The 26,363-nt window shown below is 35.1% G+C and overlaps 2 protein-coding genes across 4 annotated transcripts in view; both read left to right on the plus strand.

Annotated features, from left to right (window-relative positions):
- Positions 1-3,251: 3,251 nt before the first annotated feature.
- LOC135682743 (V-type proton ATPase 116 kDa subunit a 1) lies at positions 3,252-23,888 on the plus strand. 2 transcript variants are annotated; one of them, XM_065197757.2, is made up of 24 exons: positions 3,252-3,513; positions 6,475-6,495; positions 7,240-7,318; positions 7,468-7,565; positions 8,823-8,951; positions 12,070-12,185; positions 12,756-12,965; positions 13,235-13,328; positions 13,451-13,528; positions 13,762-13,896; positions 14,467-14,617; positions 15,519-15,658; positions 16,055-16,206; positions 16,774-16,876; positions 17,286-17,404; positions 17,612-17,657; positions 18,035-18,118; positions 18,743-18,829; positions 18,997-19,098; positions 19,471-19,599; positions 21,345-21,462; positions 22,043-22,144; positions 22,640-22,709; positions 23,324-23,888. In XM_065197757.2, the coding sequence occupies exons 1-24, from the start codon at positions 3,418-3,420 to the stop codon at positions 23,415-23,417; spliced, it is 2,553 nt and encodes an 850-aa protein (XP_065053829.2). In that variant the 5' UTR covers positions 3,252-3,417; the 3' UTR covers positions 23,418-23,888. The 2 variants fall into 2 exon arrangements, with proteins under 2 accessions (XP_065053829.2, XP_065053830.2); XM_065197758.2 differs by lacking the exon at positions 12,070-12,185 and adding an exon at positions 12,246-12,310.
- Positions 23,889-24,088: 200 nt separating this feature from the next.
- The window catches only part of LOC135682744 (methionine aminopeptidase 1D, mitochondrial), a 51,749-nt gene continuing 49,474 nt past the window's right edge, over positions 24,089-26,363 (plus strand). For both annotated transcript variants that reach the window (XR_016144702.1, XM_065197760.2), the window contains exon 1: positions 24,089-25,619. Coding sequence is in view for 1 of the 2 variants with exons in the window: in XM_065197760.2 (XP_065053832.2) it covers positions 25,582-25,619 (38 nt within the window). In the remaining variant the exon portion in view is untranslated. The remainder of the gene's footprint in view (positions 25,620-26,363) is intronic.

A 26,363-nucleotide genomic window follows, 5' to 3' on the forward strand; every position in this document is an offset into this window, starting at 1 on the left:
GATTTTACCGAATGAAACAAAATTTACCGAAGGACACAGAAATATTGGGGGGGGGGGGGGTGTTGCACCCGTCCCTGGCAATAGCGTCCCTGGCAATAGCGTGTTACTTGTATTGTAACTGGGCTGGGAGAAGTTTGGATGCTCAGGCCAGTCACAAATAAAGACACGTGGTAAACAACAAGGTTTTTAAAGGACAATTTAGAGTTGCACATTATTCTTGGGAGTACGTGTTGAAAAAAACTACTGGTTCTAGCACAAGTAAAAGCAAAACGGACATGATGTGTACGAACAGGTAGACACTGAAATTATGCATCTTTCGTTGCCATACACTTGTGGGGTAAAAATATATGTTCTATTTACATTCCTTATATTCCTTAACACTCCATTTAAAAAATCTTTCCTAATGGATTTATATTGTAGTAACAATTTCAGTAAAATAGCTTATTCTAACTAACCCCGGAAGCAAAGTTTGAAAGTATACTTTTATTCAACAGTGAGTGTGTCTAGCATAACATTGCGTGCAAAACTTTCATTAAACAGGGTTTTTTTAAGGTAATGAACGCTAAGCAATCCGACACTGCTGTTGCTGACCAGTTTGTTCTTTTCTTCTAATATTGTCATTTTTCTCTTAAGCTAACACTAAACTACAAACCACTAGTATGCAATACCCATGATGGGGCCTGTACTACATATGTATATTAGATTAGATAAGAAAACCAAGTCTTGAGCATATAAGAACTATTGCCAGTTAATGATTTTATATAAGTAAATGTTAAAATTGCCTCCAATTTAGTTGTCTGTCCCTGTCGTTTGATCATATAGCAGTAACATTTAAATTCGAAACTGGTAGCATGTTTTTATTTGGTTCGGATTTTTCTAATATTCTTTGATTTAAATGTTCAAAAAAGGGTTCCTGCTTTGACCTTATCAGTTTTGTGCTGAGCGTGTGCGTGACTTTTTAACGAAGAACGACAGTGATGTTTTACAAACATCATACTTCCTTGCAATCGAATGTCTTTCTATACCTATAACGTTCCACAAAGGTGTTTGTTCAATTTCAGTGCCATATTTGTTAACTTTTGTTTGTTTCATCATTGAATCTTTTGTTTGTTTTTTCTGATTATATCTCTTCTTGCAACAATTTTCTTGACGTCTACTTCATCAAAATAAACATAGAATTTTTTTAAAACTGCAGGAAAGTTTTTAGAATTGCACATTTTGTGTAGGGCTACAAGTTAAAAAACCTTGGTGAATAATGTTTATCATAATTTCCGTATCTGAAATTAAATGAAGATAGATATCACCTAATTCTGCTTGGACCTAGAGCTAATCAATATGCAAATTAGAGAGGCCCAGATTGACGACAGAAGACATGAGGAGAAGCTACTAGACATCAATCTTGATAAAAAAATTCAGTTTGAAAAAACACGTCCAAATGCTATGTAAAACAGCAAGTAACAAGCTTCATGCCCTTACTCATAATTTAATTTTCACGGAACCCGAGAAGCTAAAACTGTTGATGAAGACGTTTATGTCTCAGTTTACCTATTGTCCGTTGATTTGGATGTTTCACGATAGTTATTTGAACAATAAGGTATATAGAATTCATGAAAGGTCCTCGAGGGATTCATACAAGGACAATGTTTCTAGTTTTGAAAAATTATTGGAAACTGATAATTATTTGGTAACCATTCTTCAGAAGAAAGTGAAGCTGATCATGGTAGAAATCTACAAACGAAAGTCGAATCTAAATCCTTAATCGATGAAGCAAATATAATAAAGCTTAATAAAGTGAGTACCTTATAACTAAGGTGTTTCAATAAGCTAAAATTAACGAGGGTGAAAGAACTTTTCTTTTAATCGATACGATCAGGTTTGTGGGGAAGATTTTATCGCCATACCTAAAAAACACAGGCTTTCATAAGGTATTGGAAGAAAATTATATGTATTATAAATGAAACATCATGAATAAAATTATTTCTATTGCTAATTGAGGCTCATTCATGTATGTCGAAAGGTTGAAATTTTTTTTAGAGCATGAAGTCTTTGACTGGCTTATAAATTTATACTTTGAATATCAGGGGACCTAGCACTGAGTCTTGTGGAGCACCCAAGAAGGTCTTTTTTCAAGTACTGAATGAACTATCTACTTCCATTCCTTGCGGATTTTCATGCAAAAAGGTTTAGGGTGCCTTTGCTGAATGCCTATGCTTGCTATCAGATCATTATTGGGGCATGCAAAAGCCACGGAAAGATCCATTAGGATTGCTTCAGCATATCGTTCATGCCTAGGGATGATTTGCACTTCTCATTAAGCCTGGTAAATGTTTGCTGTGAATTGTAATCTTTCCAAACGGTATATAGATATTTGGACAAAAAGAGATGTGAGAAAGGGAAAATCTGCTCTTTTATCGTACGTTCATAAAATGTTGACATTGGAAGCAAAACCATGGAGGAGTCCCTGTCGATACCGCATAGACAGATCTTTGATAAATATATTATTTTAGAGTTTTGCGGCTCTTTAGAATTTAACAATATTTTTTAGTAGTTTGCCACCAATATATTTAATGCCACAACCTGAATGTCATATGTTGTCAAAAAGGGGGGGGGAGGGAACTTCATCTCACTGTTTCCGGTGTGCCTGACTGGAAAGATTAGCAAAAGCCTGAAACATGTCTTGATTGAGTAAATCATGTGAACAAGTTTTTCTTTTGAACTGCTCCCATCTTTGCGACGTTTGATTTTTATTCTCTGGGACGTGGGCCAAACTTGGAAGGCCAGGGACCACGCGCCAGTCTAAAAGTGGAAGGGCTAAAATGGGTGTGCCCGAAAAAGTTTTGAGGCCACTCCATCCAGAACGCTGGAAAACGCCCTTTTTAGGAAATATTTGCTTATTTCTTCTTAATTTTTATGAACAGTCTGGTTCAGAGAAGATGTCAATAAAATAGATAAAATTAGCTTCAGGGTAGTGAACACGAAGCTAACCAAGTTAGAAAGTACATCATATCATTAAACAAGATGAAACACCTAGAAAATTATAAAAAAGATTCCCAGTTGAAAAGAACTGCTACTACACAGGATTAAACTATCCAAAGCTGCGTTAGAGTAAATCTTCCAAAAGAATTTCTAGCCTATTACTATTACAAAAAAGTGGAGGGCAATAGCCCCTGCTAGCCCAATGGCTGCGCAGTGCCTGGGGGCAAACTCAATCATCACCCAGCGGAGGAGATATTTGCCATAGCGCAAGCGCAGTAGAGATAATAGCCAACCGAGTGACCCAAGCTGGAAGCTTGGTCTTGTGACCTGCAAGCAGAAATCGTTGAAATTTGTCGATCTAAAGAATCTAAGGCTGCAATAACTTTGTTAGAGGGAAGAAGAAATTTCGTTACGTGAATTAGGCTATTATCAGTACCCAAAATGACGTCTTTGTTTCGTTCAGAAGAGATGACTTTATGTCAACTGTTCCTCCAGTCGGAGTCGGCCTACGCCTGTGTCAGTGAACTTGGGGAGTTGGTATGTATATTATGATTCATCCCGTGGTTTATTTACGCTAAATATTGCCCCAGTTCTAGCTCTAAACCAACCCTTTGAAAACATTATTGCCGCTGCCTCTTCTGTTAAGGTTTCTTAAACAAGCTCAAACTGCAACCACTTTGGTGGTGATGAATTCGCCCAGCTAGCAGGGATGTAATGTTATAAAAAGAGTCAGGTGACCTCTCGCCATGCTATGAATATATAAAGGAAGCCTCTGCCCCTCCAAAAACAATTGTAAAAAAATGATAACAAGAAGTAGTAAAGGGTTACTTTGGCATGTCTTTACAGCCAACAATTGTTTTCATTGACTTGAAATATAGTTTCTCCTGCATGTTATGTGATAAACCTGTTCTCACTGCTAAATTCCTATTATTTGGCAGCAAATAAGGCTGGTAAGTTGCCCCTTTTCATGAAAAATCTGAAAAAATCAATTTGGTGACACTATGTTACAATGTTTGCTTTTCATTTGCTGTGAATCACACTTAAAGGGGGCTATTGCAGTTTTGGACCTCTCAGCGTGTGGTTCCATACATAAGGATAGGGTTTAGGTAAGGATCAGTGTCCAAGAGGTGTGAAACTGCATTAACGCCACTCAGGGGCGACGCGCTGGGGTATTCAAGGTATTCACGAATACTAATTTTTTTCCAAACAACTTTTAATGCTTTTAATATGTTCAAAAATCAAAATCCAAATAAAATTTTCTTTTGCCCATACAATGCCATTACAAAGCGGGCAAAGTTTCTTTAAAAAAAATCAATGACCTTAACAATCGATATTGTTTTGGCGGTGGGTATAGAGACTTCTTAATCCCTTTTGTTTTCCGAGGCCAGTGGCCAGCAGTCACAAGGTATTCAAAGGCCATCCTGAATACACCCGCATTGTTTTTGACTGACCCTGACGTCAGTCACATGAGATAACTGTGAGGCTAAACAAAGAATTTTGAAAGTGAAGGTATTCAGAACTTGTCCGAATACCTTGAGCGTACATGTCCCCTTCTAGCTTGTGTTTTCGGAACCGAATACTGCTTGGAAATTTGCAAGTTTCAAAGTATGCTCAACACAGATAATCAGAATAAAATGCTGGCCTTATCTGGCTTTTTTTCATTTTTAATGGCCTCATTCGGCCATTGCCTCAGTCCACAAACTGTCACAGCTTTGTGGCCACACTATTCAGAATCCAAACTGAATACCTTCGAATATGGTGCGGCTTCATAGAAAGGCTTTTGGCCGTGCCTTGGTCTTGGATACAGGCCTCAGTTTTTACTGCCTGATAACCTTTCATACGTGTTTATCAAGAGTGCAACAAAGCATTTGTTTTCAAGTGGAAGGTACATAATACAAACGAGATCTAGTTTTCTTGCAAGTTGATCCTGGATAACTGAGATATTTAGCAAATAAGCCCTTTTGAGTAAAACATTTTAAATATGATCTATAACACACCACAAACAATTGGGTTTCTTGCTATTTTTTGTTGGAATGTGGACAAGGTGAAGTAATTTATCAAAACTACTTAGACATCATTTTAGAACCAATTTTGAAAATCCTTTCTGTAGGGCTATATAATGGGGTGTGGCATTTGGGGGATTTTTTTTTTGGGTGTGGCATTTTATCGAGTAGATTGTTAGTACCTTGAATACCAATCTAATATTGCTCCAAGCCGCCCCTGGCGCCACTTAAAGGCCTTAAGCTCGCTTTTGAAAACAGGCACTGCACCTTAACCTTTAAAATATTTTTGTTAGTTTGAAAATAATTCTTGAAAAAATCCACAGTTCTAAATCTGACTGTTGGTTTTGATCCTTTTAATCACAGTTGATATATACTGAACCATGTGCTGTACATTTAATTTGGTAGGCCTTTCAGCTTTTCCCTTTAGTATTTGGGCTAACAAATAGAATCTTACATAACTATTTTTATGGAATAAGGAAATTTTTATCACCACATCAGCATTTGAATGTGTAGTGATAACATCTAAGCCCTTGTTTGCATTGTTTTGTTCCTGCTGTGTTTTTCATGCTACGCTTCACTGCTTGTACATATATACTGCTGTGTTTATTTAGGAAAGTTCAGTTGGTTTGAAAAAAGTAACACCACATACGTCTCTTACTATTGAATTCGTGCTTCAATAATTCACCCTTTTGGACTGTACTTTATTAACAACAGAGGTTGTTAAAAATGTTATTAACAAGGTTGTTATTAACAACAGAGGTTGTTAAGAAATGTAAACATGTCTACATTTGAAGTAGGTAACTCATGATCATTTAGTACGTTTACCCTAAGATTAGCCAATAAGGATTGCAAGTTTCGGCTGGTGTGACCATTTAGCAACATCCCTAAATACCCCTAACCCTTTTCTTGTTGAAATGCTTAGCTGTAGTTCCAGTGTATTAGAAAACAAGATTTAATACATTCCCTGGGCAGGCAGATGCCTATGGATAGGTAGGTCAATAACTTGACATCATACAGAGCCCTCAAGCACAAATAGATTTTGAGTGTTTGTCTTAAAAAAGAGACCTAATACTTTGAGGCCATTCTGCAGATTTACATGGGTCTTTTTTTGCATTAATCACCAGTAATCCAATACAGCACAATCAATGATTATCGGTCTAAGTGTGCTCGAATGCTACACAATTTTTCTTTTGTAAGTGCCACATTTAATATTGCACTCAGACAAGAAATTTGAGTTACTCGATTTCAACAAAGTAATGAACCAGGTCTAATGTTACTTAAAGTGCAATTCAAAAATTTTATGTATATATTTGTCTGATACATTGAATACATTTGCGAGCCACCACTAATACTTCCATTTTTTTACAACGATCCATCCACCACCATCTTATCCAAATCTAGATATTTCTTTTGCAATAACATGCTGAAAATCTATTTGATTCCATATGACTCTTTGGCTTATAGATGATGTATATATATATTATTGCTTTTTTAGGGGCTGGTGGAATTCAGAGATGTAAGTACTGTCTATTGTATCTGTATGTAAAGTATGGCACTTAACACCAGAGTTCTAATGTCTTATTGAATGAATAGAATAAAAAAGGAAACAAATTAAATGGTCATTTTAAAGCCATGCGTTTTGATGAAGCAACATGTGAAGCTGAACATAACAGTAGTGATACTGACAGTGACAAAAGCTCATCAAATGATGGCAACTTACATATCTAGACAAATCTGAACAATTTTGAGACTTTGTTTTATTATATTTCTATATTTTTATTAACATATTGTTTGTTGCATGTTTTGTTATTTCATATAATAGTGCTTTTTGGTATCACCATTGAATTTCCTTTTCAATGTTCAGAAGCTTCTGAACACTCTTCAGAAGCTTTCGATATGAAGCTCTTGATTTTCCAAAGCTCTCGAAGGATGCTCTCAAGAACATCTTATTTAGAAGTGTGAATTAGAGCGCCCAGAGGGGCTTTTATTATAAAGCCTCTTCGTTCTACTTAGAGCAAAGCCAGATTTATATAAACTCATTGCAAACCCTGTGTTTTAGTAACAATTTATATACAGAACCATAGCATCTGCACTTCTGTAGCAATGATTGATAAGTTTCCATTGCCTAGGGTAACATTGGAAATTCAAACCAGTTACCTAAAGTGTAGGATTAATGAGTAGAAACGTTTTCCATAACAAAAATTCCGGAAGGAAAAGTCTGCATGTAAATTTTATAAATGCAATTATTTTCCTCTTGCAGCTGAACCCTGATGTCAATGCTTTCCAGCGAAAATTCGTGAATGAAGTCAGAAGATGTGATGAAATGGAAAGAAAACTGAGTAAGTTTCAAGAGATATTTTTGATACTGTTATATTCAGAAAATTTATGTAAAGTTTTATTTGATATTTGTTGTATGATAATGTACAGCTCAAAAAGTTTCATTACTTCAACGATTAATGTAAATAAATATTATGTCAACATTTTTCAGGATTTCTTCAAAAGGAGATTGAGAGAGCTGAGATCCCAATTGCTGATACAGGAGAAAACCCTGATGCGCCACATCCAAGAGAAATGATTGACCTTGAGGTATGGATGATTATTTTTTCTTTGTTGGCATCTACAACATAGTTTAAATTGTATATATTCAAACATTGACATCAGTTGTTCATATTTAAACCATGTGACAGTAATTTGCATACAACCTAGAAAAAATGTTTTAGAGTTGAACAACAAAGAAAATCGTCCCGAATTTCATCTAGGAGGTGGGGAATGCATTCCATGGAACCTGATGTTCTTACTGGTGCAGATCCAATATTTTAGAGGACCAGTTCAATGCCATTAGTTTTGAAGAATTGACAATGACCTCCCCAATTTTTTTTAAGAAGTCTGATCACAGAATAAGAGTAACCAGAAGAGTCACTCAGCGTTTTTGACTGAAGCCTAAGTTAACTCGCGCATGTGTTAATTTACATGCTAACTTGGCATGAAAATGAAAATTAGCATGTAAGTAAGCTTTGTGAAAGTTTAATGTGCATTGGAAAGTGTTTAGTCTGCTTACTACAATTGCTACAATAATGTTGTATTTGTCAAAGGAAACTCCCAAAACAGGCTGGGCATCCACAAGTGCGGTAGTACTCAGGCAGTAATTGCTACATAACATACAATATACTTCCCAGTGCTCGACCCTTTGGATAGAGTTTCAGGAATACTTGAATTGTCAGATTGTCTCTTACCTCACATGGAATTTATCAAGCAGTCTGAAGTATCTGACAAGAGAACTTGGATAAAGATTTCAAATTGCAAAATCTATTCAGCTCCCTCTAAGTTGTTGTCCATTTTCATGGCCAGTGAATCTGTAAAAACAGTAAACATTCTTTCTCGTAGCAACAAGCATTGTATTGCTCTGATTTTTGAAAAACTATTTTCGCGAAAAATATTGAGAAATCAACAAGAAAATTCAGTTTCTGGGCCTCTAATTTTTCTCATGGTGTACTCATTTCTCATCGACAAGACTTGTATAATCTTGAGGTGAAAACGAGTTCTAGCATGTATTTTATTGCTGGTGCCAAAGATTCTGAGCTTCAAAAACAACAAAGGAACCACCTAGAGTGACCCTTCTGGTTATTCTTATTCTGTGGCTTGATCAAAATTATCCCACTGTTATAAATTTTTGTATATTACCTATATCCTGTGATATCCAAGGGGATCAGTTCTTCTCTCATTTTAAGTTTGGATTCCCTGCTCAGAGATGAGGGTGATCCATTTATTTGCTGTAAATGGCCTGATCTTGTGTATTCCTTTGAGCTTTTCAAAGAAGACAGAGTGTTTTTCCATCAATTTCAGGCACAGTTTGAAGACTTGGAAAATGAAATGAAAGATAGCAATGCTAACTATGAAGCATTGCAGAGAAGTTTCTTAGAGTTGACAGAGCTAAAGCACATCTTGCGAAAAACTCAGACATTTTTTGCTGAGGTATGTACTTGATATTAAAACCTGATAATGATATAACTCAACTTATTTCTAATATTTTAACCAATCTAATCATGAATAATCAGGCTGTGTCGTTTGATTTTTAGTGGATTACACAACATTTTAAATGAGTAGAGGGCATGGTATTTGATAAGTAAAGTGCATATATTATTTATATTTGGCTTTCAATGGTGGAAGTAGTCAAGTAGTCAAGTAGTCAAGTGACAGTCACAAAGACAGTTTTTCAGATATATTCTGTTTCAGTCTGATTAAGTTAACTCAACTGATAAAATTTCTACCTGCTATATATACATCAGTCTGAAGAGTGCCAACATTTTTCTGGTATCTTTGCCTGGCCTGTCATCTGTTAGGCTTAATTCCTGTAAGGCAAATCACCCTAAAGGTCATGGTACAGTTAATCCTGTTTATTAAATTTTTAAAAACTCAAACAAATCATTTGTTCAATGAACTTCCTCTGACAAATATTATTTCATGGAAGCAAGGGAGGTCTTCAGATATTTGTCTCTCAAAAACAGTGAAAACTAGCCAATAGCCTTCTCAGTTTCAGAATTCTAGATGATTGAATCTGACAGTTCTTGCCAAAACAATTAAGTTGTCAATTGAAGCAAAGAAATTCCATGCAAGACAGTTAACAAATCAATGATCTGGAAAAACCATCAAAACTCTAATCCTTCTTTAATCTTATAGTGTGTGGTAAGGTAGAGGTGAACAATTATCTGTCTTAAAGGACATGGCCTGAATAACCATTTATAATAATAGTTGTATAATATTTAATGATTCAGTCTTTTATATGAGTAACAGCATGTGCTAATTTAGATTTCTTAACAAGTGGCTTTGAATTATTTCATTAACATTATTGCTATATATTTTATTTTTTCATTAATTAGTACTCTTGACTGAAGATTTATTTCAAATTAAGTATTTTTCCCTTTCATTTCTTACTTAACTGTTTAGCTTATTTTTCACAACTGCAGAAGCTTTATTTTGTTAGTAAATTTTTGTCCTTTGATATGTAGGCAAATTTTTAGCTAATTCACACTTCTCTGATAATGAATCATTAAGGTTTTAACCCAAAGAAAAATAGAAAATATTTTTTACTCAAAGAAGATTTTATTATGTATCTTTTTGGTACTTCTGTTTGGCCTTCAGGGACTCCCTTTTGCTACCATAGTGGCATGAAATGAAAAGTGAAATTCATATGAGTCAGAACTATACATGTTGGTACTGTACATACTATACAGAACTATACATACCTGTAAAATTAAAGTAAATCAGATGTTTGAATATGACAGTAGTATGTTTCATATGCTTACTGTGTCAAAAAGCCATAAGAGAATGTGCTAAAGATTTAGTGATCTAGCTTAGTTATTGATAGTTTTTTGTTAAGTGTTTTTGCATTTTGGTTCTTGAAGATAGAGTTGTTGAATAGGCAATGAAACTTGTTAGAATCCCGAATTATGAAAACTTTGTTTTGGCAGTGCTGTGTTGGACAATTAAAAAAGCTTTTTGGTTGGTTTTGAATCGCTCAAAATAATGCAGCAATAAAAATATCAATATGCCTGTTTACTTTCATTGAAATACAACATATTTACATCTGTAATTATGCCATAACTACTCAGCATGGGTAGTGTACTTAATTAGATTTTAGAGTAAAGCTAAACATAAATATTTTTATAGAATACACAGAATGAATAAATAAGTAAATAAATAAATAAATGAATAGATAAATAAATAGATAAATAAATAAATAAATATGATTTTTAGATAAAACACCATATCTCATTCCAATCGCTTGAAAATGCTTTTAAATGTTAAGCATTGATGTTTCATTAAACAAAATAATCTCAAATTTTCAGTTTAATTTGCATATAATCATTTTAATCCTTTCATGATATTCAGTCTCTTTTATCAATGTTGAAGTGATATGCTTGGTAAAGCATTTCTTACTTTAAACATTAGCTGTTGATAAAGAAATAATGAAAATTGATAGTTTTGTTTCACCTGTGGTAAAGAACCATAACATCATTTCGTTAATAATCAGCAGCTCGGTATAATCGTTGATGGAATTGTGGTTTACTTTTCCTACATGTATGAAAATCAAATCTAAGGTAACCAGTGAGTAAAAACAAGCAATGCTGCACTGTTAAATGCTAATTTTGAGGTTCGAGAGCATGAAGGAGATAGAACAACGCATGGGTTGAACAGAACAGAACGATAACTTTGTATTAACTTCAAACGGCCTACACACAAAACTGTAATACTGTCAACAGTAATCTGAAACTCTATCTAAACATGGGTCACATGAAGTAATGTTCCTGCGCATATTCTATTAGGTTACTACAGTTTTTAACTAATTTTGTTACCAATGTTCCATTTTGCGTTCTCTCTTGAATGAGAGGTCAAAGCTTTCCCCTCTGCTGCCTCTGAGGGTTTATTTCGTGGTTTCATCCGGCTGGTTTTTTTCAAAGATACGTTAAATGTCAGGGTACTTGAAATGCTTGTTTTAGACGTGGGTGATGTTGTGTCATTTCTTTTTGAAGTTCTTACTCTTACTCATTGCCATTTCTTTGATGTATTTGGTAGGGTCAAAACACAAAATACATGTATATTTGCTTTTAGGGATATGCAACAGTTAAGCATGCATTGTGTTTGTAGATTTGTTTACATTCCTGATCTAGAGTTTCTGGTGATCTGTTCATGAAATGTTCATTTGATAAAATTGTTAGATTGGTAGCATGTTTTTCTTTTATTTCTGAATATTCCCGAAAGTAATGAAAAAAGTTATATGGTAAACTTTATTTCGCAAAACCATTTTTCTCAATAAGATATCTTAAAACCGTTTAGACAGGTTCTTTTAATTACCACCAATAAATTTTCATTGTATAATTAGACTAAATTTACGTTTTACCACCTTTTAAAATTAAATATAAAATTTTTACAACTTTTTTGTTGTTGATAAAGTAAGAAAAATTAAATCTTTAAAATTCATGAGTTTGGCAATTGCTCGTGAGTACATTTAAAAATAAAACTTTGCATTGGCTGATAATTTGCTTTATGATAAACAAGGCTTTAAACTCATCTGCGTTGTATGTCAACACAGGCCGAACAACATGTCCAACATCAGCACATTGGCGATGGCGCTCATAACGCAACCGAAGAAATGACCTTACTAGGTGAATCAGAGCTAGCTGCTACGACTGCAGCTGGTCGTTTAGGGTGAGTTTATAGTCTGTCATTGGGTGCTCATTAATAGCTTTCACGTTACATTATCAATAGGAAATATATGGTGAGACTCAAGGTATTCTGGCAGAAGAGCCCGGTGCCTCTGGGGCCCAGCTCGGGTAAGTCCTAATAATGGTTACATTTTTTATTTGCGTAACCATTTTCTCAGCTTCATAAATACCTCTTTTCTTGCCACCGAAGTAATATTGTCAGTTATGAAGGCAGCAGCCTGTGTTTTGTACGTCGTCATCAAACATTATTGCTCTTCTGCGTCTTTGGTAGTTTTGAATTTTCTACGTTAAAAATTTAGCATATCTCAAAATACAGACCAATTTCGTTGTTCTAAGCATATAACGTTGTATTTTTTCAACTTTATATCACTGATCTTAGTTCTTAGTCCATTATACGATTGGTTATGATACTGAAGTTTCAACTTCTTGTATACTTCATTCTTCTTTCAGGTTTTTTATTATGTTGATTTGTTCAACCTTACTGACAGTTGTGTTAAAAGAGGATGAATATATAAAAATATTTTCCTGTATATATTTAACCTTAAATTCGCAGATTCGTTGCTGGTGTCATTGCACGAGAGCGTGTCCCGGCATTTGAAAGGCTGTTGTGGCGTGCTTGCAGAGGTAACGTATTCTTCAAGCAAGCGGAGATTGAAGAGGCTTTGGAAGACCCAGGGACAGGCGATGAAGTGCACAAATGTGTGTTTATTGTTTTCTTCCAAGGAGATCAGCTTAAGATGCGTGTGAAGAAGATTTGTGAAGGGTATGCAGCAATTTTTGTTATTCATGTACTCAGCATAATTTTTATTTACTAGAGACTGTAAAGAAATTTTAGTATTTACATGTATTTAAAGTATTTTACATGTAATTTAGTATTAAAGTATTTACAAGGGAAACTGTATTTCCACCAATGGCAGGTTTAGTATATGGATAACAGATTGCTCAATTACCGCCTTAGGACTGGTATTTCGAAAGTTGTGAGCCATGTCCGCCTGTACGTTTATCACTTTCCCTCTTCATCTTTGGTTCCAGGTTTCGAGCCACACTTTATCCTTGTCCGGAGTCACCAGCGGAAAGAAGAGAAATGGCAATTGGTGTTATGACAAGAATTAGTGATCTTCAAACGGTAAGCCTTTGTTTAGAAAGTTCCATCTTACAAAATTACCACTGCACGCACTTCTATCCAATTTTTTTTATTTTATACAACAATTGCATTACATTTAATCGTTTGCCGTTCTCTGTTCTCAGGTGTTGACGCAAACATTCGACCATCGCCATAGGCTTTTGCAAACAATGGCAAAGAATATGAATGTTTGGTTCATTAAGGTAATGGCTGTTTGCTTGGTACTTTCCTAATAACAACAAAAAAGTACCAAATATAATTGCTTTGTTCTTTCCTAAAACAACAGAAAAATACCAAATTCTTCGAAAACGGCTCTATGCCGTGTATTTGTTTTTATTCCTTTGCTGCTCTCCGTAATTATTTGAAGCAAATTCTTGAAAAAATTTATGAAAATAATTTTCCTAATCATCCAGTCATTAATATTTTGAAATCGTAGGTGAAGAAGATCAAGTCAATTTACCATACGATGAACATGTTCAACTTGGATGTGACTCAGAAATGCTTGATTGCTGAATGTTGGTGTCCAGTTGATGATCTTGATAAGATCCAATTGGCCATTAAAAGAGGAACGGTAAGCCTGATTATACAAGGGTTTTTAAACTGGTAATGCATCATATTCACCTCTTTTATTTGTTCATTCCCTATTCATCAGACTTGCCTCCAAACCGAAAGCTATAGAGTTTACCTTTGTTTCTTGTGAAATGTTTGGCGAGGACTTCTCCTAGAACCATTCAGCACTTGCTAAAACATTATGGTTAGCGGTGCTTTAAGGTTCAATCAACGTAGGTAATATAATCAATTGACATTCGCTACATATATTTCGCCTGTGGCTTTTGAAAGTCGGTCAAAGAATTGCTGTTTGCAATATGATGCATTCATGTGTAATGAGCAGTGAAACTGCTCCATGCCCATCTGGCAGTTATTCGGAAGGGTTTCCTGGGTGTACGAAACTTAATAGGAAAAGTTACAAAGAGAGCCTTCATATCAGTGACTGTAACATTGTGAGGCCATTTAAGTGGACTCAAAGGAAGATACAAGTGAAAGTTGTTACTTTTCAGTATATCAACGAGATAAAAAATCATATTGCAAGGTCATGCTATGAACAGTTATTGTATTTAAAAAGATCTATTTCTCAACATAGGAGCGAAGTGGCTCTTCAGTCCCCTCCATATTAAACCGAATGCACACCAAGCACGAACCACCAACATTCAATCGTGTGAACAAGTTTACCTCTGGTTTCCAAGCAATTGTTGATGCATATGGTGTGGCTAATTACCAAGAGGTGAATCCAGGTATGAATTTTGCGCTGTATAACCTTTAGTTTTGTTAGACGTGTTTTTCTTAGTGAATTCTTCGCTAACGGACGTTCTCCATGAACGGACAATTTATATTAGCGGACATTTTAAAAAAACAACGGACAGAAGTTGAGTCCACCAATTTCCTTTCATTGCTTTATACCTTGAATAGCCTGACACTTCCTTACATTAGACAGAAACCTTGGTCAAAACCTATATCACTTTTTTGCTGCATCTTTCTTTTTCTAGGATATATCGGCTCTTTACATTATCGACTTTCTTTTTTTACACAGGATCGATTGTTCATTTAAAAACGTGTTTCTTTTAAACTCCACAGCTAGCACTTGCAAATCGACCTGTAACTACAATTCAGATATAGGCATTTTCATTTGTACAGTAATAACTAGCAAAATTGTGGCACCCTTTATTACTTTTTCATGAACAGTAACGAAAAGCGATGGTAACCATATTGTTGTGAAATTGGTTGCCTTTACATTTTGAATTGCTGTTTTATCTTTCTTAAAAGGCTGTTAGAACAATGGATTTGTTGAACGTGGCCGATTCTTTAACACAGTGGCAATTCATTCTCATTTTAAATAACAGAGATAAAGCAAAAACGATTTATTATATTCAAGCATTCTGAGAACAGTAATTATAGTTAAATGTATTATAGTTATATATGTATAAATATATATTGGCTAAAATAAACAGACTATTGTGACACAACTCCGAGTTTCAAGTGTAAACAATCATCCTTGTTTACACATGAAACTTAGAGTTGTGTCACAATAGTCTGTTTATTTTAGCCTATCTAATCGCCCCGATCAGTTAGACAGCAATATGATAACTACTATAATATATAAATATAGATAAATATATATATATTGATATTTTGCAGCACTGTTCACTGTCATCACATTTCCATTCCTATTTTCTGTCATGTTCGGTGATTGCGGACACGGCCTTATCATGTTGGTGTTTGCACTTTGGCTGGTTCTGAATGAGAAGAAGTTAGCTAGCTTCAAGGAAGGCGGAGAGGTATATTTTAGCCACTTATTGTTACCAAAGATAAGCAAACGGTGCGGATAAACAGTCTCTTCGCCGGTGTCATCACAGTCTCTGCCGTTAATGGCGTGAGATTACACATGCGTACGTCCACATGCTCCTGTTGCTTCAGGAGTGCGATTTATCATGCGTCACAAAGTTTGATTTTTGCTAAATTTGTGCTCTTCAGTTTATGTTTTTGTAATTTTATTCAAGCAAGTTAAATTATATCAGCGGAAACGTGGTTTAAGCGCACACGTATAAACGTAGGGAAAAGTTTTTGGAAGTCGGTAAAGTTAAAGTATTGAAAGTTCTTCTTATTTGTTCAACTGTATTTTTTTGATATTGTTCCATTTTCAGTTTTTTTATTCCCTGATGTTTATTTTGCAGATGTTTGATACCATCTTCGCTGGCAGGTACATAGTCATGTTGATGGGCCTCTTTTCAATCTACTCTGGCCTTATATACAATGATTGCTTCTCAAAATCGCTCAATATTTTTGGGACCGGATGGGCTGAGTTTGGCAACAACGAGCTTTACAGGTACGAAAAGAGAATTTTCTCCCAATGTCAATCGTGTTTGATAAATCTTGACTTACCAAGAATTATGCAACATGAATGAACGTAACACAAGATATCATCTAGTGACGTAACGCAGTTCGATAGCTAAGGGCCCCCGACCAATAATGGGGCCCCGACATTATTCTCTTACCCATGTTTTCAAGACTTCGCTGAAATTCACCTCATTTTCTAAAACTTTTAAAGTTCTTCAACTGATTCTTCTGTAAGTCACCTTTCCCTAGTTAGCGAGAAAATATTATCATTTTTGCATCTTGTTGTTGTGTTTCACATGCTTTACAGCGTTGGATGGCACTTTCTTGCAGACCGTCTCAGGTTTTTCTTAGGGTCCCAGATGCCTCCGTTACGCTATCCGTTTCGCCACTGATATCATCCTAGTAACCAACGTTCTTTATTTTTTTAATTGTTGACGGTCCTATCCGGACAATGCCTTGATTGAACGCTCGAAATTTTGCTACTCTTCTCTTATGGTTATTTGTGTACTAGCTTCATATTCTATTTCACATGAATTGTTTTGATTTTCACCCAAAGTTTGAAGTATTTGGAACATCAGGTGGAGTTAAAAGTCCCAAATTTGATTTTGGATCCAAAAAATGTCACTCGCGATGTACCATATTACTTTGGCATTGACCCGGTGTGTACCTTATCGTTTTATACTGCAGATATATTTGAATACGGTAATATGAAAAGTAATTTATTGAATGCTTTAATCCCATTGAATAGATTCGAAAGGGGTTCCATTCTTGGCAAGTTAGCATGCTAAGTATGGTTGTCTGTAATCTAAATTAGAATAGAACAAAGCTTGGTTTACTGTTTGTAGTTTTTCATTTATTATTGCATCACCCTTGTTTGTTTTCGCATTTTTTGCTATTAAGAAACACCTTTTATTATATCAAAAAAGAGTAGAAAAGCTATATCTTGAGATATAAGAAAAGATATTAAGTCTAGAAAGGTTCTGATTGTTCCGGAAGTATGTCTCTCTAAATTCCTTATTCAGCTGTCTCGTAATATTAAAATCTCAAATAAAATTTCCATTCCTAAAGGCATGGCAGCTCGCAACCAACAAACTCAACTTCCTGAACTCCTTCAAAATGAAGCTCTCTATCATTTTTGGTGTGATTCACATGACATTTGGTGTTGTCCTCAGCCTTTACAATCACAAGTAAGCATGCTTTTCGCCATTATCGCCATCATTGGATTGCTCTTTGCCGCACCAATATATTGTTTGTCCATGTGGGCCAGTCAATCAAACCCATTAGCCAAACTTTCCCTATTTTAGGACTATGTAATATTATAAGTATATTAGCATCAACTTTGATATTAACATTTTAACATCTATATTTAAAAGATTCCAACATTTTCTTTTTAGACACTTTAATAAGCCTGTGAATATCTTTTGCGAATTCATACCACAAGTAAGTACTAGTCAAAGTCATATAGACTTATTCTTTGGAATGAATACGGCATTCATTTTGTAAGGAATGGTTTAATAACAGCTGTAAATATCTATAAAGTCTCCTACCTGATGTTTTGAAAATTTCAAGAGCCAGTTTGCTTATTTTGCCTCCAACCCCGGTTCTCTCTAAAATGATAAAAATTTGTTCAGAAAGTTATTTTTTCCATGGGAAGTGTTTGATTCATATTATTTCTCATAATTTCAATTTTTGAGTACATTTCAAAGGGGGAATCTTTTGTTATATCAAAGGATTCATTCTCCTTTGTTAAACACGGCCAAAGTCTCTCCATATAGTATTCATCTTGTTTCCTCCGTTGAGCGTCACATTTTGTTTAGGTTTTGTTCTTGATGTGCATCTTTGGCTATTTGGTTATCATGATTTTCTACAAATGGATTGCTTACAACACACACAGCAAGAATGTAAGTGTAATATCCTAATATACTGCTTTACTTCAATCTAAAATTTGAATTTCAAGAACCTGTCCTTTGTGGGGAGACCTTGTCTATTACCAAACCTGTAATTCTCCTTTATTTTATAATATTGGCACAATGGAAAGCATGAATAGTACAATTGTTGTGAATTTCTCGTGATTGTATGTACTCGATGACCGCATTAACTTGAAACTGAGATTAGCAACCTAGGACCGTGTTGTTCTGTATAGCACAGCGTTGCACAGCTATTTCTATACGACATCAATCACTCTGTAACAGACCAATTACAAGTTTTCTCGATTGCGTGTGCACTGTTATATATCTGGTGCATTTATTTGTACGTTCGAAGCACAAATTTTTGAAAAAAATAGGTAAAGACAAAGCTAATTTTTGTATCTCCAACGTCTTTAGTGCGAAAAATCCAAGGGCTTCTACATTATAAAGAAAACCAATTTTTTTAAACTTTCTGAAAAAGCAAACTTTGGAAATTTCTACCAAGCCAAAGCCCTCTGTTGAAGCGTCGAAGCTAGCTGCGTCGTTAAAGAGTTGCTTGCAACATACCCCTTTAGTTTTTTTCAGCTAACGACTCATAGCCATATTGCCTACTTTTAGCTGCCAAGCTTGCTGCTAGCATTAATTGGAATGTTCCTGAACTTTGGGAAGGCCATCAAGCCAGAAGACCAGCTCTACGCGGGACAGGTATTTCAGTGTCATAACAACTTTCACTTTGGAGTTTATTATCCTTCTTTTTCTTCCACAAACCTACTCAACTTGTCCTATTCTTCTTCACGATTATTATTTACCAAAGTCGCTTCTTTAACAGACTTTCTGCTTTTGATCTCATTCGTTCTTTCTTTTGTTCCTAGCAATCAGTCCAAACTCTCCTCGTCATTGTGGCAGTTTTGTGCATTCCGTGGATGTTGGCTGTCAAGCCATTTTACTTGCGCCACAAAGCAAAGAGCAGTGCGGTAAGGATCTTTGCACCCTATTTTCAAATCGTTATAATCGTAACTCTTGTGGGAAAAGTGGCCTTATGATAATTTACTATTGACTTTTTTCAATTAACTTTTGGAAGGTGTCCTATCACTCCTGTAATGTCCATTCCTTTCATTATTTGCTTTCAATTTACGTTTAGCTATCATCCAGGCTTTTTATTTTCAAATTTGTAGCTTCAAGGGTGTCCAGTTTCTCTTTTGTTGTTAAACCTCGACTGTGGGTGATAACAAGACGGGCCCCTAAATTTTTGCAACTAGCAAACCGAAACATTGTGTTACTTGTTTATTTTGATTGTCAAATGACAGTTCTTTCAGCTGAAAATAGCCCTACGTATCATTTAACAGAGCTTCAAAAAGATAGAGAGCAATGCACCAGTATCTACAAACAATGGGGACCAGAGCCACCATAACGAAGATGAGTTAATCCATCATGACGACCAACATCTCATTGCTGAAGATGATGAGGAAGAGGAGGTAATTGAAAAAAACTTTTCTTTCATTTTATTGTCGCTTTATTTCAGCTCATTCCAGGAGTGATTCAAACTAAAAATCAAGATATTCTACAACACGCTGTTTATACATTCATTTACGTGGAATGCAGGGCCGGAAAAACCGGGGCCATGCCCCCCCCCCCACTTTTCTGCAGAGCTAAAGAAAAATTTTAGGCAAAAGTGAAAATAAATGTAGTATATGATTCTGTAAGTAACTTTGCCTAGTATTCTCTTAAATGTGTCCTTAGCTTTACCTTGATTGCTATGTCTTTACCATAGAAGACATACATAAAATTGAATATGGAAATTAGGTCGAAGAAATCGGTCATTGTGTAAGTTTTACAACGAGTGACAGCTTGGTTTAGCAAATTGATCGAGAAATCTAGTCCTGAATAACTTGGTGCCAGCACAAATTGAAGGAATTTCGTTTTTTCCATTGCCTAAACTTGGCACACAGGGTCTATTTGTTAACAAAAACTTTCTCAGAAACATTACAAAAAAGAGAAAAAGCAGCTGTTGCAGGAAAAGAAACAGCTGGAAAGAACTTTTTTGAGGATATGGGAAATAAAGTATGGACAGATTTGTTCTTAAAAAGTATCATCAAGAAAACTTCAGAGTTTGATCATTTCGATAATCCATTCCTACTAAGAAAGAGAAAATATCGACGCAATTATAAATTCTATTTTAATAATTTTTGTTAAATCAATTAATTTCGGATAAAGTTAAGATAAGATGTTACAAAGTTATATCTTAACTGTACAAAGTTACTTTTTATTTTTAGTTGATAGTTCTTCTGTTGATATTTCAACGTTAATGTTTTTTATTAATCCGTGTTTCATTTATTTTTCTCCCCCATCTTATTTCTGCTATTTTCTAAAATCTAAGAAAAGGTCTCATTACGCGCTATATGATAGTGGTTATTCTAAAACTTTGCAAATTTTTTTATATTCAAGTCAACATCACAATAACCGCGACTATGCGACACCTTCAGTTAAAATTCATTTTAGATGCAGTTTCTGGCCATCCCTAAGACACCATAATTCTAAAAATTTTCTTGCCGCCAACCATGGTGGCAGCCTTTCCTAAACCCTTTCAAAACTTTGATATTTTGGCTCCTCCAGTTTTAAATACGTGTCGCCGGCCCTGGAATGTGAGGATTGCCACGAAGTAGCCTAGGTAGTATTATAACCTAGGACTTTAAAATTTGTCTTACTGTGCAATCCCAGTTTCAAGATATTTTGTGCAATCCCAGAAATTATGTCTTACTTTGCAATCCTAGGTTGCTAATCCCCGTTTCAAGTTTAATGCGGTCATCAGGCACATACAATCATAAGAAATTTACGAAAAATGTCTTTAGTACTTAAAGGTTTTAGAATTGTCCTATTAGTTGTTCTATTTATCATCGAATCAAAGTTGTTTTATTTATCCAGCACTCCAATATGCTCTCTTTCTAAATCGAAGTATGACGAAGACAGATTTTTAGCACAGTTAGTCAGGGATTGTTTGAGGCAGTAGAGCACCTTTCAGGTTCCTCTTGATTAAGTTGATATTGACCTTACTGGGAGAAGGATACACGAATAGGCTAGATAGTTTTGAATTTTCTTGTTAAATTGGTTATTTTATGTATGAATCTGTCTTTACCATGATGATTTACTCACGCCTTGAATTCATTGCTGCTAACTTTTTTCTTTTGCATAGTAAACAAGAGGATTTCTATTTTTACTATAGTTTGATTTCGGTGAAGTATTTGTTCATCAGGCAATTCATACCATTGAGTACTGCCTCGGGTGCATCTCAAACACTGCCTCGTACTTGCGTCTCTGGGCTCTTAGTCTTGCACATGCCCGTAAGTTTAAACCCTACTGTTTCTTAGCAATATTTAAGTTTTGAGTAGTGATACATCAATGTTTTTTGCTATGCTTTGTTTAGATTAATTGGTATGTGTATAATAGATTTAAGTTTCTTTTTCAGTGATATGTGTCTCGGTCAGTGGCGTAACGTTGTTTAGGGCACCTAAGTTCCCTAAATGGGCCCTAAAGATTATTTTCATATCCATGTCTTTAATACTTCGCTCAAGTGTACCTCATTTTCTAAAACTTTTAAAGTTCTCTTTCTGGCTGTCCGTGATTAGGGGTCCTGTCTCATTTTTCCTTAGGGCCACAGGTGCATCCGCTACGCCACTGGTCTCAGTGCTCGTAATCAGATGTCATAAAATTTGCTTATTTGTGTTGCATCAGTTTCTGACTCTTCATGCTCTTTTCACAATGTTGGTAAAGGCAAATATCACTGTTTAAGTACAAACTAAAAGAGTTTGTGGTTTTAGATCTGTGACACTGCCGTTAATAGATTAAAGGCCTGTAGGTCCTTGTGAATTTTTCGGTGTACAGTATAATCCATGTCCCTCATTATATTTGATCAATTTGCAGAATTGTCCGAGGTGCTGTGGAACATGGTCTTCCAGATGTCGCTTAAAAGAACAGGGGCCATTGGCTTTATTGCAATTTTTGCCCTGTTTGGTGCATGGGCTGGTAAGTGTCTTCTTTCATCCATACTGCCAGGCATATCGTTGCAACATATTTCCAATTTCTTGCCTTCTGCCTCTGCAGTCATCTGCTTTCTGAGACAGTGAACATTTTGTAGTATCTTTACAGTTTTTGCACACAGAAAAATTTCATAGAATCTGGGTTTTCTGAGTTGCGTTTTAGCAGCGTTTTAGATACTTCGGAACCTCTTCAAATTGCAACACAAGAACATCGTGGTTAGTTTCAAGACCAGATATATCTTGACAATGTCTTGGTAGTTTCATTGTGTGTTTTCCGATATTGTACTTAACTGGCCTTACCAGGAGATCTGTAGAAGGTACTTAACTGGTCGCCTTCTTTCGGCCTGTTCTTTCGGTTCCAAATATAGCCCCAGAAAACAAAATTAGACTAAAGATGTTGAGCATTTTTTCTGCCTGAGCTTCGACTGACAATGCCCTGAACATCTGTTAAAAATATTATCATCAACTTTTCTTATTTCAGTTTTGACAATTGCAATTCTCCTTGTCATGGAAGGCTTGTCTGCTTTCCTCCATACTTTGCGTTTGCACTGGTAAGTTGAGCCCTTTAGTTTGTAGTTTTTCACCTATTTTCAACGTAAGAAAGGCTAGATCCGCTTTTGTACATCTGAGAGTAGTATCATAGGATTTTACAATGTTTTACAGTAAATTTTGCATAAGCTTTGTTGATTTGGTTTGATGTTGTTTTTCGCTCAAGATATTTGGTTATGAATAGCCCTTAAACGGATTTAAATTCAAACCCTCTTCAGTGATAATTTTTGCAGGCCTCTGCAATCTTGATTTTCAGCTCCTTTATTTCTATTGGCGAACGGACTCTTTGACAAAAAATTGCTGTAAAGAAACCGCCATTTAGAACCAACATGATTTCAATTTTCTTCCTTTTAAGCCCTCGCAACGGGCAATAAATGCAAGGAAAATTGTCGAATCATCCATTAAGACATTGAAACGTAATAATTACAACAAACACTTTACCAGGGCAAAGAATCACTTTTGAATTTCGAATCTTTGCATTTTAATATCTCAGTCGGTTCTCCATATAAAAGGAAAGTCTACCACTGATTTGGTCCCCTCATTATCATTATTGCAATTTTTTGGCTTTATTTTATGCTCGCATTTCTATTAACCGAAGTTTTTATACATTTTACAGGGTGGAATTCATGAACAAATTCTACACTGGACTTGGGCATAAGTTTCAGCCGTTCTCGTTCAAATTGATTCTCTCTGGCGAGGTTGAAATCTAGACATCCTAAAGAAGCCTTGTATTGATTATGGATTGAAAATTTAGAGCCAATCTTGCTTTTTTCCATTTACTGAGACCATTTTTCTTTAAAATCAACCAAAGGAGCTGCACTTAAATGATTTAAACGTTGGCATATTCATTATGCTGCTAAAAATGTTGCCAGCTGCGCTATTAGGTTTTTTCATCAACAGTACTTACAGGTTAATTGCGTAACCAATGCCTGTTCTTTGATTCAGATAAAACAAACCGAAGCAAAATATACCCCTGATACTCTTCCTCTGTGCTAAAACCTTCCACTAATAGTGATGTTTCTTTTATGAATGCACGTCAACTATTACCATCCCATCCTTCTTCCCACAGCATGCTCTGATTTAGAAAAAATGGTCTCTGACATTTTCACCTTTTTTTGTCGGTTTATGTTCAGTTTTGAAATTAGAATGAAATCATCAGCTCTGTTGAAAAGTATAATGAATCAGTTTTCTTGTTGTTTGTTAATCTTCATTTATCCATAGTATGATTTTGAAAGTTATGAAATTTAGTTTGCATAGAATTCCTTGCGATAGAGGCTCATATGTATTTCCTCCAGTGAACATTTTTAAACTGCAACTAAAAAAACAAAAAAAATTGTGGATTAATAATACTGTTGAAAATAGAAAAAGGAAGGCGTAATTGATTCATAATGGTTTTGGTGGTTTCAAAGTTTGAAGGGATTACCGGAAACTTTTGGAAAACTTCTATTCTTCAGTCCAAAATATATGTTCTAGAACGCCTATTCAAAAATTACAAGGATCAGTTTAGTCAATCCAACCTGAAATTCACATTTGAAAGATATTTCTGCTGGCAAATCATCACCACGATCAACATTGTTATGATCAATCTTTATTATCATTATTGAAGCACTTTCAGTACTTCTAACATCCCAAATCTGCCGTCGACGAACTTGATAGCAGTATCTTCACCGGCAAATTTCATGCTAAAGCAGTTGCAAGGCAGGCTCATGCAGAAACTGACGTTTAGTTACTTGAGATTAAAACCACTTTGTCTGTTATGAAACTTATCCAAACCAGATGGTTATTAGCTTTGTTTGAAAATGATAGAGATATTGACAGTGTTTGATCAAAGAGGAGTAGCTGCTTGTTTTTGGTACATCCAGTATGACATAGAACATCCATAGACTTTGTTGGCGATTATAAAAATGATGCTAGATTGAAGATATGTATTAGATAAACGACTCACTGCTTAATGTTGTCCGAAATCCGAATCTCTATTTTAACCATGTCTGAAATTTTGTCCAAAAAGTTTTCAAAATTTTCTGAAACATAGAATTACTCTTCCAAAATTATATAACGTTAGAACTAACTGCACTTATGTTTTTATTAGAAACAAAGATCGAGATTAAGTACATAAACACCTGTGCATAAGAAGCTAGAATTTTGCAAGTCAGCCTAACTAGGTTCTTACATTTTGGATACTTCGTGGGAAATAAGGCTGTATGTGCTCTTAAATCGGTTCTTTTTTGATGCAGGGCTTTAGCAATTCAAACTTCAAGCATTTTGACGTGTTTTCTAGTGCTAAAGATCTTGAAATTCTAGCGGATTACAAATTTATTAGTTAAAGTGCCATTACCCACAGAAGGCTTTTGAGAAAAAAGAGTCCACCGAAGACTAGAATCGAAATAAAATATGAACAGTACAGTATTAAAGATTGGAAATTGAACCATATTGAAATACTATTACAATGGCATAGCAACTAGAATCTTGATTTAATTTGGTGACCCCTACAATTTCAGATTCTTAATTTCACTTGCATCAATTTAAAATTTTGTTTAATTGTAAACGGTTGGAGAAAGTTTTATTTTAAATTTTGGCGTTTTATTTGCTTTCGTCCAAAGCCTCATGACAACCAGTCAATCACAGTGATGGAAAATGGCAAAGTTTTGGACTTTTGCTTTTTCAAATTCAAACGATTACAAATTTTTTTGCTTCGGGCACTTAAGTTTCTACACTTTTATAACCAATTTATTATGTACAAAATATGCCTAATCTTGTCAGAATTTCGCGGGAAAATCCGCCTCGTATGGGTATTTCAATATGAGGCCTTATGGGCCTTAGGTATAAAAATCAATAGGACGATTCACGTAGGTGGTATTTGGTTTTGCAAAAAAAATGAACAGGATCAGGACCTCAGTTAAGACAGGATTAAAGTAAGTCTGAAAAAAGCTATTTCGCAACAAAAATGTTGCTAACATGCTTGATAAGTTTAAAATAATGATAATGTTTTGTTGAAGTAAAGACATGGAGACTTCTCTTAACTTGGTGAACTTATCGATTGACCCGACAAAAGATTTACCTCATGACGTGAGCAGTGATCCTGACTTGATTAACATAACATGTTTAGTAGGGGGTAGTTTTCTGTTTCATATTGTATACAGTTGAGCATAAGTACCAATGCCGTTAAACATGTTTGAATCGAGCAATGTAAACAGATAAGAGAAATGACTTTAAGAATAGTATTTCTGAGAATCCAAGCACGATAAACCCTTGTTTAAAGTGAATGAGAGTTTGACAAGATTTTTCAATACAAATATTTTGATGCAAAATTTAGGCTGTTTCTAGCTGATTTATGAAGGACTTGTTAATTCTCTTTACCTATTTATCAAAACAGATGACTGCACTAAACAAGTAAGGCCAATTTCATTGAGAACCTAGGTGTGTAAGATGGTTCTTATTTCTTCATACGCGTATTTAATTTGCTCTTTGAAACTTAGGTTATCAAGTATAGTTCTTTTGATACAGCCACATAGATTCCAGATTCAAACATTGCACTTTTTAAAATCATGCATATTAAAAATGATAACAAATTCTGTTCACATCTTTTAGCTCTTTGCATAAAAATCTTGTAGTTGCCCTTTCATAAAATTCTTAAGATATCAAATTACAATAATTTA

This window comes from Rhopilema esculentum, chromosome 16, assembly GCF_057945365.1.
Source record: "Rhopilema esculentum isolate cy_ngs chromosome 16, ASM5794536v1, whole genome shotgun sequence".
Taxonomy (NCBI): Eukaryota; Metazoa; Cnidaria; class Scyphozoa; order Rhizostomeae; family Rhizostomatidae; genus Rhopilema; species Rhopilema esculentum.